Here is a 16,814-nt window from a genome sequence, read left to right on the forward strand (position 1 = left end):
GGATTAAATACATAAAGGATATTTGTGCTATTTAACATATTTAATTATTGCAGGTTTCCATAATATTCTGAGTTTGCTTTTCACTGTTTGTAGTCATTTTGAGTAATACTGAATCTGTTTTTGTGCAAGTGAGATGAGTAAATGCATGTTCACATTTAGTCCAGAACTACAGTAACATCATGTTCACACAACACCTCTGCACTTACTCCCGATTTCTCTCAACATGGGGACAGGAGAGCTGTCAGTCAATAAATGGGAAAACAAAGTAACTGGTGTTGCTTATCTGAAAAAAGTAACTCAGATATTTTCTTCTAAATTAAAAAGTAATGCATTACTTTACTAGTTACTTGAAAAAAATAATCTGATTACTTTTAATACGCTGTAGGTCACTCCCATCCAGAGTCATCCTATAGCAGATCATCTGAACAAAATGTGGCAGATTTACAGCTATATTTACAAGAACGTATGAAAGCATAACATTTATTGTATTTCATTTCATTTCATAATTTTAGGCAATTCTGACTTTATGCTGCTTTTTGTTGCTCATGCAGTAAGAAGTCTGACAAATGAATACTCTGTGCTATCATCCTCTTAAAGGGGTCATATGATGTTGCTAAAAAAAAGACCCCTTTAAGCAAATGTTGTCTATAGGTTTTTATGTGTAAATCATATATTTAAAAAAAATTGTATCACCCCAGGCCTCAATGCCCAAGCCCGAAAGCTGCAGCATGCCCGTTCGCGGATCACCTCCCTGTATGTGGATGGGACGAATGAAGGGGTGGATGCTCTGGGTATCTGGAGGAGCTTGAGTGACATGGACGTCTCAACTATGGGAAAAGAAGCCAGTGAGACCCATAATGCACCTCTACAGGAGGATCCAGAGGCAGAGGCTGATAAAGAGTCTCACCGCCTTAACGCAGAGAAAGAGGAGACGGAAAGCAGCGATGACAACAACACACAGTACTCCATCCACCTGCCCTTTGATTTCCCATATTTCCTTCTGCTGCAAGGATACAACCACAGACAGGTAGAACAGTGGCTGTTTTGACTATGTACATCAGTGATTTACTAATCATATGGCTTTTTGAGAAGAACTTTTGGCTTTTTAAGACGCATTCAGTAGTTTGTTGCTAATATAAAAAGGTTTTACATGTCAAGATATAAATTGTGTTTTTGTCAAAAATTAATCTGGATGGTGTACACTTCATGAGATGAAGACTACGTAATAGTTGTATTTGGTGTAGGTCGCCCCCTCAGTGTGTTTAGCCATGTTGAAATGACGTGACCCGTGGTGTTTCACTAAACATCCTCACGCTCACATCTGTAGATATGCTGCCGCATCTGTAGATATGCTAGTAGCATGTAGTTTGGTGATTCGAAGAGTGAAAACTTGACAGTGAAACACACAAACGGAGACAACAGAAGACTCAGTACCTGTTTGGCTAAAGCAGAAAAAGTCTAAAGACAGAAAACAGAAAAACAGGTGTGTAAACATAGGCCTGGGCGATAAAACGGTATCGATATTTATCGACGGTACACCTTCTTCGATATCGATAGAAAAATTGTTCGATATAGCGCATGATATAGGCATGTACTATGAGTGACGCAGACAGCACACACAAACACATGCTGAAATGAGTGCTGTGCATGCCTGTGATGAGGAGATTGTAAATAAACAATGAATATTAGTCAAATTTAAAATAAACATTTGCATTTGAATGTTAGGTGTGCATCAGGGAGCGTCATAAGTGGAGCGCGAGATGCGGTGATGATGATGCAAGTGACGTTGTTGCATTTTAATGTTTTGTTAGTCTAGCCCACGAGACGTGGGTTGATACATTTTTTTAGCTATATCGCCCAGCCCTATGTAAACATACCACAAGGGAATTTGTGATATCAGTACTTAAAGTACACAAAGAACAGTGATGCTAATGCTAGCTAAATGCTACTGAATGCCCCTTTTGAAGTAGATGAAAAATCTCACATTTTACATTAAAGGAAGGGCCTGAGCCGTATATAGACCAACTGTCCCAGATGCAATGGAATCATTTAAGTTTTTTATTTTTAATAAATTTGCAAAGATGTTAAAAACCTGTTTTTTGCTTTACCATTATGGTGTATGGAGTGTAGATTGATATGGGAAAAAAGTAATTTAAAGCAGTTTAGCATAAGGCAGCAACTTAACAAAATGTGAAAAAAATGAAGGGCTATGAATATTTTCACAAGGCACTGTATAGACCTTGTATTAATGGGTCAGTTTGACCCATTTCAATGTTTGAGTTGTTGGAAATGCTGATGATGCTTTGAAATTGTGACTTTTTCTCATTTAAGGTCATATACTTGCCTGCAAAGGGGTGAAACTTTAATATATTGTGGAATTTGCGTGCAAAATTTAGGCTATATTATGGTGTTTTGTCAATTCGACCCACGTATTTCATTGTTAAAAGCTGCTGAAAACTTGATATATCTATTTGGTTTGAGGGCATTTATGTTTACATTTATGCTGTCATCTGAAGAAACGTACATTGCATTGAAGGCTTACAATTTTATCAGGTTTTGCACACCCTGTTGAACAAGCTGCTTCAGTGTTATTTAATGCTTTTTTTGTTCTTTTAGCCTTGATATCTTACTAGCATCAGTCTGAGATGCTACATATGTATCATATAATGGTCGAACATCGCAATATCTGTCAAAATAACAAACAAGCATAGCACGATGTGATCAGATGTCCACGACCCCAGTTAAAGACGCTTTCCTAAACCTTACATAAGTCATTGGCGCATTCATCCCAAGTTGTTGACAGTGCAGTAAAGGCTTGACTGAAACAGTTTAATCTGGTGAGGACTATCCTGGCTGCTAGCCACTCACTGTACTAGAGAGAGGTGGGGTTTTCTCCAGGATTGGCACAGGTCCAGAGTGACAGGATTTGGACAGACAGGTGATCCATGTGTGTGCAGGCGTCCTGGGACTGGCTGGCAATGAGTGAGAGAGGAGCTAAACTGGAGCTCTGGTCAACACGAGGGCTGCCTGGAGCAGCTTACCTCTCACACAGGAGGAGGCGAGGTGTGTGAGAGAAATGTTAAGAACACACCCACAAGCGTTCTTAATAAACCCAGAGATCCAACAGATTGAAGACAACAGTGAAGGAAAAAGAGAGGCCTGTTGATTCCATCACACCACAACAGCTGAAATCAATTCGATTAATTAAATAACAAACAATTCTGTAGTTCCATCCATCCATCTGTTCTCTAAACCAGTGGTTCCCAACACTGGTCCTGGAGGCACCCCAACACTGCTCATTTTGCATGTCTCCTTTCTCTGACACACCAATTTCAGGTCTTGGAGTCTCTACTAATGAGCTGATGACCTGAATCAGGTGTGTTTGATTAAGGAGACATGCAAAATGTGCAGTGTTGAGGTGCCTCCAGGACCAGGGTTGGGAACCACTGCTCTAAACCACTTGTCCTGTGTAGGGTTGTGGCAGATGCTGGAGCCTCCAATGGATAAATGGCCAGTCCTTCACGGCAAATCAATAGTTTCCTTAAAACAAAAACAAGGGACATTCTCTCTCTTCAACAGCGACTGCAGTAGCTTCTCTAGTGTTTGAAGAACATGTTAAATGTAGCAATCTGTGTGGGAAAGCTAGGCACGTTTTTAGAGACGGGAACTGCGCTACCCTGCTATTGCTCAGTCAGTCATGCCGAGTATGCATTGTCAAGTGTGTGTGAGTTTTTGCATGTACACACTACACTGGAAAAACCGTAACTATACAACGTAACCACAGGAAAAAAAAGAGCCATAGACATGAGGAGGAGGCGAGGTGTGTGAGAGAAATGATAAGAACACACCCACAAGCGTTCTTAATAAACCCAGAGATCCAACAGATTGAAGACAACAGTGAAGGAAAAAGAGATTGAGGCCTGTTGATTCCATCACACCACAACAGCTGAAATCAATTCGATTAATTAAATAACAAACAATTCTGTAGTTCCATCCATCCATCTGTTCTCTAAACCAGTGGTTCCCAACACTGGTCCTGGAGGCACCCCAACACTGCTCATTTTGCATGTCTCCTTTCTCTGACACACCAATTTGAGGTCTTGGAGTCTCTACTAATGAGCTGATGACCTGAATCAGGTGTGTTTGATTAAGGAGACATGCAAAATGTGCAGTGTTGAGGTGCCTCCAGGACCAGGGTTGGGAACCACTGCTCTAAACCACTTGTCCTGTGTAGGGTTGTGGCAGATGCTGGAGCCTCCAATGGATAAATGGCCAGTCCTTCACGGCAAATCAATAGTTTCCTTAAAACAAAAACAAGGGACATTCTCTCTCTTCAACAGCGACTGCAGTAGCTTCTCTAGTGTTTGAAGAACATGTTAAATGTAGCAATCTGTGTGGGAAAGCTAGGCACGTTTTTAGAGACGGGAACTGCGCTACCCTGCTATTGCTCAGTCAGTCATGCCGAGTATGCATTGTCAAGTGTGTGTGAGTTTTTGCATGTACACACTACACTGGAAAAACCGTAACTATACAACGTAACCACAGGAAAAAAAAGAGCCATAGACATGAAACTCCATTCTCCATTCAGTTGTTATAATACAAAGCACATGCATGTGGTTCTAGCAGTAAATATATGCGTATTGTCTTGTTTAAATGCTGAACTATAATCAGCAGTTAAAATTCCAGTGCCGTGAGGACACGTGCAGCACTGCACTTTACTGTAGGTAATAATCAGCATTGTTTACTAAGCCTGCGGTGAGCCATAGCACTGACACAACTCATTTTGCCACGCACTGCTGTTTCTCTTGCTTTTGTCCATAGTCCCTCGAGCCTCTACGTTTTCGTTTTTAGCTGGAAAAGTTAGTCTTCCTGTTTCACAATGTCTACACCAGATTTCTCCCATCCTATTATAATCAACAAAGCAGCGTATACTGGAAACTCTGAACTTTAGGAAATGTAGTAATTAAATTAAAATCGACATAATTTCAGTCTCATATGGGTTTGTTTTCCCCCATACAAATGACATGAAATGACATCTACTGACTGCATGTATCTGAATTCAGGGAAATATTGATCATGTGATTTTAATATCAGTGTTCCAACAGCTAAAATGATGAATTATTTTAATTAGTAATACGGGATAATTCATGACAGACTCTTGACATTTACATTGTACCTGGTCTTGAAAGTGGGCTTAATTCTTGGCCGCTTTAGCCATGATGGGGTCCTCAGTCCATTTCCACAAGAAACAGTTTGTGTCAAGCAAAAGAGTTTTAGAAAGGGGTGAATGAGAGTGAGTTTATGGCGTGAAGCGCTTGGGAGATTATCTTCGGTTAAAGGACTTAGAACAGCTCTATGTCAGTCACTCATAGTTCTGAGAGGTGCTTCTTCAGAGCAGCAGAATCATGTGTTTTAGCGGCTCAAAGTGGATCAATCGACCAACAGTGCAGTCTGTTTTGACACCTATAAGGTCATCCTTATATTGTACTTCTTCCTTCTGTTACAATCAATTGTCCGTGCACTGGGATTACATAACACATTGATTCTTGAGACATGAAACAATGTTTGTGTCCCACACCTTTAACTGACATTAGTTTAAAATATAACAGCAGTTACTCTTTAAAATTCCACAAAATTCTAAAAAAAATAAAAAAATAAAATCCACTAAAAGCACCTGTCTATAAACCATAATTCAATACATAATATGGATTAACATATTTGAATTAGAAATATTTATCTTTAAAAGTAACATGGTACAGAAGAGGTTGTCTTTAAAAATAAAAACCTTTTGTAAGGTTTCACAAATGTACCTCAAAACTATACTTTTTGTCAAAATTATAGATATTTATATCTATAGACTTTTATTTAAAAAAATTATAAAATTCAGCAGTATTAAACTCAGCCTTTGTCATGAAGGTCCTCTTTGCATAATTTTAGTGCTATTTTAGCAACATTCATTCTGATAAATGTTATAGTTTAAACTTTAAATATATACAGTACATGTATAATTTTTAGGTAATCACAAAAATTGTAAAGAAAATGTTTCAGATTTTTTATTATTTTTCTATTTTAAGTAGGTCCCGATAGTAGCTAAAAACACCCCAAAAATAAAATGGTTACCGCATTTAATACAAAATATTATTATATTGTTAACACCATAAGAACAGTACTCACAAATAATTCATAATCAAATGCTAATGCTAGAGTTTTCAATGTGTATAATGAATATTTAACTTAACAGTGCATATCATTTTTGTATCAAGACCATGTTGACACATTTTGAGTGTTAGGCAAAGAAAAAATTTTTTTGAGAAAATGAAAGATGCAGGAAGTGTCACCAAAACAAAAGGCGAATACGTGTTTTACAGATGTATCCCAAAATCTCTAATCCTTGGTATAGAAATCATTTTCCCCACACTGTTTGTCCCAGTACTTAACGATGAGTAAACTCACTCGAAGTTTTGTTTCAGAGTCTATTTGCCAACAGTTATGTTGTTTCGGTTAATAAAATCTCCTGTTTTTGCTGTTAATCTCTTCTCAGGACTTTCTGATCTACCTGATGAGTGGGAACAGTTGTATATTTGGCTCCTCCATTGAAACCTCCACTGGTAAGAATGAGGAGACCCTGAAAGTGGACGTCCTACTCTTTGCTCCTGACATCCTACCTCAGCACTGTTGCGTACAGCGCCTTGATGCCACCAGTGACCAAACCAAGGGAAGTAGCAAGATGCAAAGCATGCTCAGACCCCTCCACAGTGCATGTGTTACGCACAACGGCATCCCCCTTGATGACGAGGTTGAGTTGTGTCCAGGGGACCTGGTGGGGCTCGGTCAGCACTATCTCTTTATGTTCAAGGACCCTACGGCCTCAGGAGCCTTTCAGACCCCATCCTGGATGGCCACGCTGTGTCCTTCTACCACAGCGTCACCCTGTAATCTGTGTGGAACATCCGTCAGGAGGAGGAGGACTCAAAAAATGGCCGCCCGCTGGAGGGACTTGGATGCCCTGACGGAAATTTCAAAGCCAGCAGATTAACCAATGTCTCACATTTAATGTATGAATTTCTAAGGCTTCTAAATGATCAGCATGAGCAAAACTTTGCTTATAAACCTGTTGTACACATGCATTCTGTTGTCTAATTGATATTTTTTTTAGCAAGTAAAAGGTATTTTAGTGTAACTGTAAAAACAACCATCTTCAGGTTGTGGTACAGATGTCTTTTTGCTGTAAACGTGACTGATTTTTATAAAGTAAATGTAAGAATGACTTTTATATTGTTTGTTAGTATTTCAAGATGAACATTTACTTAGGTTGATTATGTTACTTGATACGTCATTCTGTAAATCATGTAAAAATGTGAGTATCAAATATAATACATCAGGCTTTCGAGGAATGTTTATTTGTCCAACTCTCTATCATCATTGTATTGCATTGTATGTTTTGCCCCCACAATAAAAACTACAGTGCTTTGATTAAAATAAATAAATACATAAATAAAAACGAATTTCATCTTACTAAGACATAATATTGGGAGATAAAGTGTCAACTGATATTAACATGCATTCTATGTATAATTCTGTTATACCAGTGGTTCCCAACCCTGGTCCTGGAGGCACCCCAACACTGCTCATTTTGCATGTCTCCTTTCTCTGACACACCAATTTGAGGTCTTGGAGTCTCTACTAATGAGCTGATGACCTGAATCAGGTGTGTTTGATTAAGGAGACATGCAAAATGTGCAGTGTTGAGGTGCCTCCAGGACCAGGGTTGGGAACCACTGCTCTAAACCACTTGTCCTGTGTAGGGTTGTGGCAGATGCTGGAGCCTCCAATGGATAAATGGCCAGTCCTTCACGGCAAATCAATAGTTTCCTTAAAACAAAAACAAGGGACATTCTCTCTCTTCAACAGCGACTGCAGTAGCTTCTCTAGTGTTTGAAGAACATGTTAAATGTAGCAATCTGTGTGGGAAAGCTAGGCACGTTTTTAGAGACGGGAACTGCGCTACCCTGCTATTGCTCAGTCAGTCATGCCGAGTATGCATTGTCAAGTGTGTGTGAGTTTTTGCATGTACACACTACACTGGAAAAACCGTAACTATACAACGTAACCACAGGAAAAAAAAGAGCCATAGACATGAAACTCCATTCTCCATTCAGTTGTTATAATACAAAGCACATGCATGTGGTTCTAGCAGTAAATATATGCGTATTGTCTTGTTTAAATGCTGAACTATAATCAGCAGTTAAAATTCCAGTGCCGTGAGGACACGTGCAGCACTGCACTTTACTGTAGGTAATAATCAGCATTGTTTACTAAGCCTGCGGTGAGCCATAGCACTGACACAACTCATTTTGCCACGCACTGCTGTTTCTCTTGCTTTTGTCCATAGTCCCTCGAGCCTCTACGTTTTCGTTTTTAGCTGGAAAAGTTAGTCTTCCTGTTTCACAATGTCTACACCAGATTTCTCCCATCCTATTATAATCAACAAAGCAGCGTATACTGGAAACTCTGAACTTTAGGAAATGTAGTAATTAAATTAAAATCGACATAATTTCAGTCTCATATGGGTTTGTTTTCCCCCATACAAATGACATGAAATGACATCTACTGACTGCATGTATCTGAATTCAGGGAAATATTGATCATGTGATTTTAATATCAGTGTTCCAACAGCTAAAATGATGAATTATTTTAATTAGTAATACGGGATAATTCATGACAGACTCTTGACATTTACATTGTACCTGGTCTTGAAAGTGGGCTTAATTCTTGGCCGCTTTAGCCATGATGGGGTCCTCAGTCCATTTCCACAAGAAACAGTTTGTGTCAAGCAAAAGAGTTTTAGAAAGGGGTGAATGAGAGTGAGTTTATGGCGTGAAGCGCTTGGGAGATTATCTTCGGTTAAAGGACTTAGAACAGCTCTATGTCAGTCACTCATAGTTCTGAGAGGTGCTTCTTCAGAGCAGCAGAATCATGTGTTTTAGCGGCTCAAAGTGGATCAATCGACCAACAGTGCAGTCTGTTTTGACACCTATAAGGTCATCCTTATATTGTACTTCTTCCTTCTGTTACAATCAATTGTCCGTGCACTGGGATTACATAACACATTGATTCTTGAGACATGAAACAATGTTTGTGTCCCACACCTTTAACTGACATTAGTTTAAAATATAACAGCAGTTACTCTTTAAAATTCCACAAAATTCTAAAAAAAATAAAAAAATAAAATCCACTAAAAGCACCTGTCTATAAACCATAATTCAATACATAATATGGATTAACATATTTGAATTAGAAATATTTATCTTTAAAAGTAACATGGTACAGAAGAGGTTGTCTTTAAAAATAAAAACCTTTTGTAAGGTTTCACAAATGTACCTCAAAACTATACTTTTTGTCAAAATTATAGATATTTATATCTATAGACTTTTATTTAAAAAAATTATAAAATTCAGCAGTATTAAACTCAGCCTTTGTCATGAAGGTCCTCTTTGCATAATTTTAGTGCTATTTTAGCAACATTCATTCTGATAAATGTTATAGTTTAAACTTTAAATATATACAGTACATGTATAATTTTTAGGTAATCACAAAAATTGTAAAGAAAATGTTTCAGATTTTTTATTATTTTTCTATTTTAAGTAGGTCCCGATAGTAGCTAAAAACACCCCAAAAATAAAATGGTTACCGCATTTAATACAAAATATTATTATATTGTTAACACCATAAGAACAGTACTCACAAATAATTCATAATCAAATGCTAATGCTAGAGTTTTCAATGTGTATAATGAATATTTAACTTAACAGTGCATATCATTTTTGTATCAAGACCATGTTGACACATTTTGAGTGTTAGGCAAAGAAAAAATTTTTTTGAGAAAATGAAAGATGCAGGAAGTGTCACCAAAACAAAAGGCGAATACGTGTTTTACAGATGTATCCCAAAATCTCTAATCCTTGGTATAGAAATCATTTTCCCCACACTGTTTGTCCCAGTACTTAACGATGAGTAAACTCACTCGAAGTTTTGTTTCAGAGTCTATTTGCCAACAGTTATGTTGTTTCGGTTAATAAAATCTCCTGTTTTTGCTGTTAATCTCTTCTCAGGACTTTCTGATCTACCTGATGAGTGGGAACAGTTGTATATTTGGCTCCTCCATTGAAACCTCCACTGGTAAGAATGAGGAGACCCTGAAAGTGGACGTCCTACTCTTTGCTCCTGACATCCTACCTCAGCACTGTTGCGTACAGCGCCTTGATGCCACCAGTGACCAAACCAAGGGAAGTAGCAAGATGCAAAGCATGCTCAGACCCCTCCACAGTGCATGTGTTACGCACAACGGCATCCCCCTTGATGACGAGGTTGAGTTGTGTCCAGGGGACCTGGTGGGGCTCGGTCAGCACTATCTCTTTATGTTCAAGGACCCTACGGCCTCAGGAGCCTTTCAGACCCCATCCTGGATGGCCACGCTGTGTCCTTCTACCACAGCGTCACCCTGTAATCTGTGTGGAACATCCGTCAGGAGGAGGAGGACTCAAAAAATGGCCGCCCGCTGGAGGGACTTGGACGGCAGGGTGGTGTCGCTGTCCTATCAGGTGCAGCACGAAGATCAAGTCTTGGAGAAGATTCTCAGTATGGTGGACCCAGGAGGGGAAGAACCCAAACTTACTCCAGCCTTTCTGCTCTGTCTGTGCATTCAGCACTCCGCCACCAACTTTGAGTTGGTTCACCTCCGGAAATTGCTGCTCTCTATCGCTAATCAGATCCAGCTCACCATGTGGGTGAGTGGGAGTACAAATAGCAGCCAACAATACCATTAACAAGAAAAGCACCATGCCATTATAAGAAAGTACCTTGGAGTATACCATGGTAGTAGTCATTTAGTACTATGGTATATCAAAGTCTATGATGTCCATATGATGCTATTTAAAGGACAAGAGCATGTCCTGTTTGACACCCCTTTTGGCTAGCTGAAATGGGTAATTGTTGTCGTCAGAGATTAAATGTTGTGGCACACTTAAACTGATCTGCACTTCTGAGATGTTTTTTTTCCTCCACTACAGGAAAGAACAAAAGAACTCGCAGCTCTGCAGCCAGACATGTGAGAGAGCTTATATCTTTCTGCAACCATTCTTCTTTCACACGCCTCTCTGAAATAAGAGCATTATCACCCATGGTGCTATGTGTGTTCAATTCACTTTTGTTTTCTCTGTGGCGCCCAATCATGACCCGAGACAGGGCCACTTGAGCATGTCATTAACTGTTGGAAGTGTCCAGTAATAAATCTGTCTGCAGAGAGACAGCAGTGTTAAAGTGGTTCAGGCTCTGATTGTCTCATGTTTAAATTGTAGATTTGGCTAGCAGAGAGCTGGCATTTTCTATCAGTTGGTTTTCTGCTTAGTCCACATCCTGATTTTTTATCTTTTCCCTCCATATTGTGGTGAGGTATACAGATTAGTGGTTAGAATGGAAGTACTAAAGGGGGGGAAAATTAACCTCAACATTTTTGATTATGGCTTGCTTGCTTCTTTTCGGGGCTATTCAAAGTATAGAAGTAAAAAGATAGAAAAGGTTTTGCAAGCGTTTAGGTATAGAAGGTTGTGAAGCCAGTGACACCATTGCACCAAGCTAAATCAGCTTTTCTTTGTCTGATTTAGTTAGTTGTTAGGATGGTTGGTTGGACTTTTAGACAGACATATGTTTGGATAATTGGATGGATGAATGAATGAATGGACAGTTGGACAGACAGATACATAAATGGTTAGATGATGGTTAGTGATTGGTTGGTTGGACAGGCAAATTAGTGGATGGACGGATGGTTGGTCAGACAGATACATAAATGGTTAGATGGATGGTTGGTGATTGGTTTGTTGGTTGGACAGACATGGAGACAGACTGAAAGGTTGATGGATGGATGTAGGTTGGTTAGACAGACAAAATGATAAATGTGCAGCTGGGCGATTTGTTGGATAGACCAAATAAATAGGTGTATATAGACAGGCAAATGGTTGGTTAGTTGGTTGGATGGACAGAATTTTTGATGGATAGACAGATAGATGGTTGGTTAGAAAGAAAGATGGATAGTTTTTTGGACAAATGAATAAATAAATGGATAGAGAGATGGATGGTTGGTTGGTTGTTTGGATAGATATTTAGACTTAAAGACTTGGTAGATCCGTGGTTTGTTAAACAAACGGAGAGATGTATGGTTTGTTTGGTTGGACAAGCTTATAGATTGGTGTTTAGATTATAGATAGATGGTTGATTAGTTGGTTGGATGGACAGATATCTTGATGGATAGACTGATTGTTGGTTGGGTAGTCAGATCAAGGGATGATTGTTTAGATCAATGGTAAATTGGTTGGTTGGTTGGTTTGTTGGTTAGACAGAAAAATTAATAGATGGATGTTTGGATAGACAGATACGTAAATGGTTATATGATGATATGGTGATTGGTTTGTTGGTTGGACAGACATGTAGACAGACAGACAGGTTGATTGATGGATGGCTGGTTAGATAGATGATTGGTTAGTTGGTTGGGTGGACAGAAATTCTGATAGGTTTTGATAGATTGTTGGTTAGATAGAAAGATGGTTGCTTGGTTGGTTAGACAGACATATAATCAAAAAAGTTACAGAGGTAAATTGTTGGTTGATTGGTTGTATTGGCAGATATTTAGACTGACAGGCAAAAAGGTAGAAGGATGGTTGGTTAGATAAATGTATGTTTGGACCAGCTTATAGACAGGTGTTTATAGACAGATGTCTGGTTGGTTGGATGTACAGATATTTTGATGTATAGATGGTTAGTCAGACAGATCAAGGGATGGTTTTTTAGGTCAATGGTTGATTGGTTAGACAGGTAAATGGATGGTTCTTTAGATATAAGGATGGTTGGTTAGACGGATGGTTGTTTGTTTGTTTGGACAAAAAAAATATATAGCTGGACAAATGGTTGGCTGGTTTGGAGAATCAATGGTTGGTTGGTCTGATAAAGAATGGATGATTGGTTTGTTGGATAGGCAGACTGAGTGATGGATGGATGGATGGATGGATGAATCAAATTAACACGAGTCTGTGTTTTGATAACGTCAACATTGTGCTCTCTATGCTACAGAAGCACCAGTGATATGTCAGCAGAACAGCATGTGTTGAACATCAAGGATCTGATCTCAGGCCTGCAGCCGCTAGTGCTGTGGATGTCCAACTCCATTGAGCTGCTGCACTTCATCCATCATGAGGTCCCCCTTCTCTTAACGTGGAGACAGCAGGACAGACAGGAAATGGACAAAGGTACCAGCCTTCCCTCTGTGTTGTCCTAAATTACACTAAATATGTGTTAGATCACTGTGACACACGGTCTCTTCGGCTCATTGCTGTAGTTATTGGTTCAGAACAAAAGAATGCTGGTTCTTGAGGTCTTTTGTGAATGTGCAATAATATCATGTCTTCATCGGCTCAGAATCAATGGATTGTCAGATCCAGTCCACACGAGCTGCCAGCGAGGAGGCCATGACTGTCCTAGAGGAAGTCATCATGTTCACCTTCCAGCAGTGTGTCTACTATCTCACTAAAGTAAGTACATTAAAGACCATTATGTCTATCTATTGATTCTATTATTTAAATATTTTGTGTGGTTATGTTATATATTTTGTATTTTACTACTAAAAGTATAACCTTTTAGTAATTGTTCTTGATAGGTAATAGGGCTGCACGATTATAACAAAAATCATAATTGTCGATTATTCCCTTGAAATTGTAAGGTAACACCTTATTTCGATAGTCCACTTAAGACATTCTATTAACAGTAAGTAACTTTGCAACTACATGTCAACTAGCAGTTAGTAGAGTATTAGTAGACTGTCTGCTTAATATCTTCTAACACTTTCTTTGTCAACTTATTCTACTAACCCTAAACCTACCCTAACAGTCTACTCTGAGAGTTAGTAGACATGTAGTTGCAAATTAATGAGAATTAGTTGACATGTAGTTGACATGTATTTACAAAGTTACTTATAGTTAATAGAATGTCTAAAGTGGACTATCGAAATAAAGTGTAACCAATTGTAATTGCGATTATTAATTATGATTATCACAATTTACATCGAATGATGGTTATACCATTGTTTGGTGCAACTGCATGCTGTATTTTTATAAGAAAATAAACAAGCTGAAAACACTAACTGAAAAACCTTTAGTGCTTTTCTATAGTATTAAGCCTCAAAGTAATGTTTATATTACATTAAATATGTTCCTCATAGCCCTAAAAGATGTAAAATATGTGAAACGGGACATAACTGTGTAAACACCATTCTGTGCTTCCAGTCTGTAAGCCAAAATAAAGTCATAACAAGGCAGTGGAGACATAGGGATTGGCCATAGCTATTGGTGAGCGAGATAACTTGTCCTCTCCTCCCAAAGAATCAAAAACAAACACATTAACAGTGTATTTTCTCAAGGCTTAAGTTAATGACAAATCCCTGCCTCTCTCAGACGAGCGTGGAATGTTTTGGAACACGATGTCGACAACATTTATTTTCTTGCTGGATTTGTCTGTTGTTGTCCTTGATAAATGTCTTAAAGACATAGTTCAATCAGACTGAAATTGTCATTTTCTGTTCATTGTTATTTTCTCCATAACATAACAACATAAGGAGAATTGTTTAGTTTCTAATGAACTATTCCTTTAATGTTTGATGTGCCTCCTTGGGAACCTTTGAGGAAACCAGAGCTGTTATTAAATAACATGTAAATAATTCATATAATAAAAAACTAACTTAAAAAAAACATGTCATGTTTAAATAAAATAACCGAAGTACTTTAGTAAGTACTGAATTTACTAATACTAAAACTGAAATAACTATAATTTAATGCTAAACAGAAATATATAAAAAATTATAAAAGTGAAAAATGCACATAACAACATTACTAAGCTAATATTGAAATAAAAAAATGACGATATTAAAATAAAAGCTAATTAAAAATAAATACTACTATATAATAGTATATAAACAGTGGTAAAATAACACTTAAGGAAACTTTTTAAGTACTTTAGTAAGTACTGAATTTACTAATACTAAAACTGAAATAACTATAATTTAATGCTAAACAGAAATATATAAAAAATTATAAAAGTGAAAAATGCACATAACAACATTACTAAGCTAATATTGAAATTAAAAAATGACGATATTAAAATAAAAGCTAATTAAAAATAAATACTACTGTATAATAGTATATAAACAGTGGTAAAATAACACTTAAGGAAACTTTTTAAGTACTTTAGTAAGTACTGAATTTACTAATACTAAAACTGAAATAACTATAATTTAATGCTAAACAGAAATATATTAAAAATTATAAAAATGAAAAATGCACATAACAGCATTACTAAGCTAATATTGAAATAAAAAAATTACAATATTAAAATAAAAGCTAATTAAAAATAAATACTACTGTATAATAGTATATAAACAGTGGTAAAATAACACTTAAGAAAACATCATGTAAATCATTCTCTATTGCATTATGTCAGAGTTACATCAGTTCAGTGGTGCAGAAAATCCTGCAGGTGATGAAGTCACCTTGAAATCTGGGCTAGTTAGAGACAAGAAATTCCAAATATGTGACGCATCTGTTGCAGATTAACTTTGTGGATAAATAGTAAATGGAACGGTTGCGTCTTTCACAGTTCAGTCGCTCCAGTCCTGTCCTATAAAACAACTGGCATATGAGGGGTTAAGAGGACTGTCAGTAGAGCAGACAGGAAGGCCGTAGTTACCCATCCTCTGCCTGACGGGGAAGCAGCTGTGGACCTCCACATTTGGACTCAGAGTTCATCTGTTTCCTGAGCAGGAAATATTCTGTTCTCGTCACCAGAAAGGGAGAGGAGTGTCCAGTTAAAGCAGTCAGAATGCCTTTCAGGAAGTTTACAGTTGCATGGAGTTTAGTTTCTGAAGCATTAGCATGTACATCTCTTTGAAGAAGCCAGACTGACAGATGTCAGACTGTGTAAGGTGATTGGAGCATACGGATCATTAAACAAAAAAAAGCATAAACTGCTTTTCTATTCAAACGGATTTCAGCATAGCATTTAGATATTTCGGTTGTATATCATTTGCTGTGAATGGTGGGATCCAGGCATCTCTTAGTCATGATAATAAATGCTACGATGTCATGGCTGTGACATAAAGGCAAGAATGTGTTAATCAGTGATGAGTCATGGGGGCGGGACCTTTGGCTCTGGTTAGTTTCTCAATGACATCATATGGCTGAAGTGCATAGAGTGTGAAGCACTTGTTTCGGCTTCATTAACCTTTGCTGTGCCCTGACAAATTGGCAGTGTGTGTGTGTCATTTACACACACATTTACCCATGTTTAAAGAATTTGCATGCACAAAATCCAGTCATTTCAATCGGAATCCATGCGATTGGCAATTTTGTGTAAGGGCGAAAAATGTCCCCATGCAGATTGCGCAACATGTTCGGATTGGTCACAGATTTGCTGCTTGGTTTGACTTTTGTGACTTCTGTGTGAGCTGTGCTTCTTAGATTTCTACACTATTGACAACAGACAATAGCCTTTTTTTTTTGCTCACAAAATTTTGCAGTTGTAACTAGAGATCGACCGATATATCGATTTACCGATATTTTCCCCCGATATTTAAGCATTTTACAATAATCGGATATCGGTTTTGTAATATCGGATTCACCGATAAACGCCGCCATCTTGTGGATGTTTTGAGAATTGCACGCAGGATCGCCATTGCACCACGGCGTCTGAGGGGAGGGGAGACAACAACAACGGCG

The 16,814-nt window shown here is 38.0% G+C and overlaps 1 protein-coding gene across 1 annotated transcript in view; it reads left to right on the plus strand.

Annotated features, from left to right (window-relative positions):
• Nucleotides 1-16,814, plus strand: part of LOC107758772 (ras-associating and dilute domain-containing protein-like) — a 41,695-nt gene that overhangs the window by 5,283 nt on the left and 19,598 nt on the right. Inside the window, exons 4-8 of the mRNA XM_016576583.1 lie at nt 699-1,027; nt 10,113-10,787; nt 11,070-11,107; nt 13,123-13,298; nt 13,468-13,580. Coding sequence (XP_016432069.1) covers nt 699-1,027; nt 10,113-10,787; nt 11,070-11,107; nt 13,123-13,298; nt 13,468-13,580 — 1,331 coding nt within the window. The remainder of the gene's footprint in view (nt 1-698; nt 1,028-10,112; nt 10,788-11,069; nt 11,108-13,122; nt 13,299-13,467; nt 13,581-16,814) is intronic.

The sequence above is a fragment of the Sinocyclocheilus rhinocerous genome, unplaced genomic scaffold (genome assembly GCF_001515625.1).
Source record: "Sinocyclocheilus rhinocerous isolate Xijiao unplaced genomic scaffold, SAMN03320098_v1.1 scaffold2579, whole genome shotgun sequence".
In the NCBI taxonomy this organism is placed as follows: Eukaryota; Metazoa; Chordata; class Actinopteri; order Cypriniformes; family Cyprinidae; genus Sinocyclocheilus; species Sinocyclocheilus rhinocerous.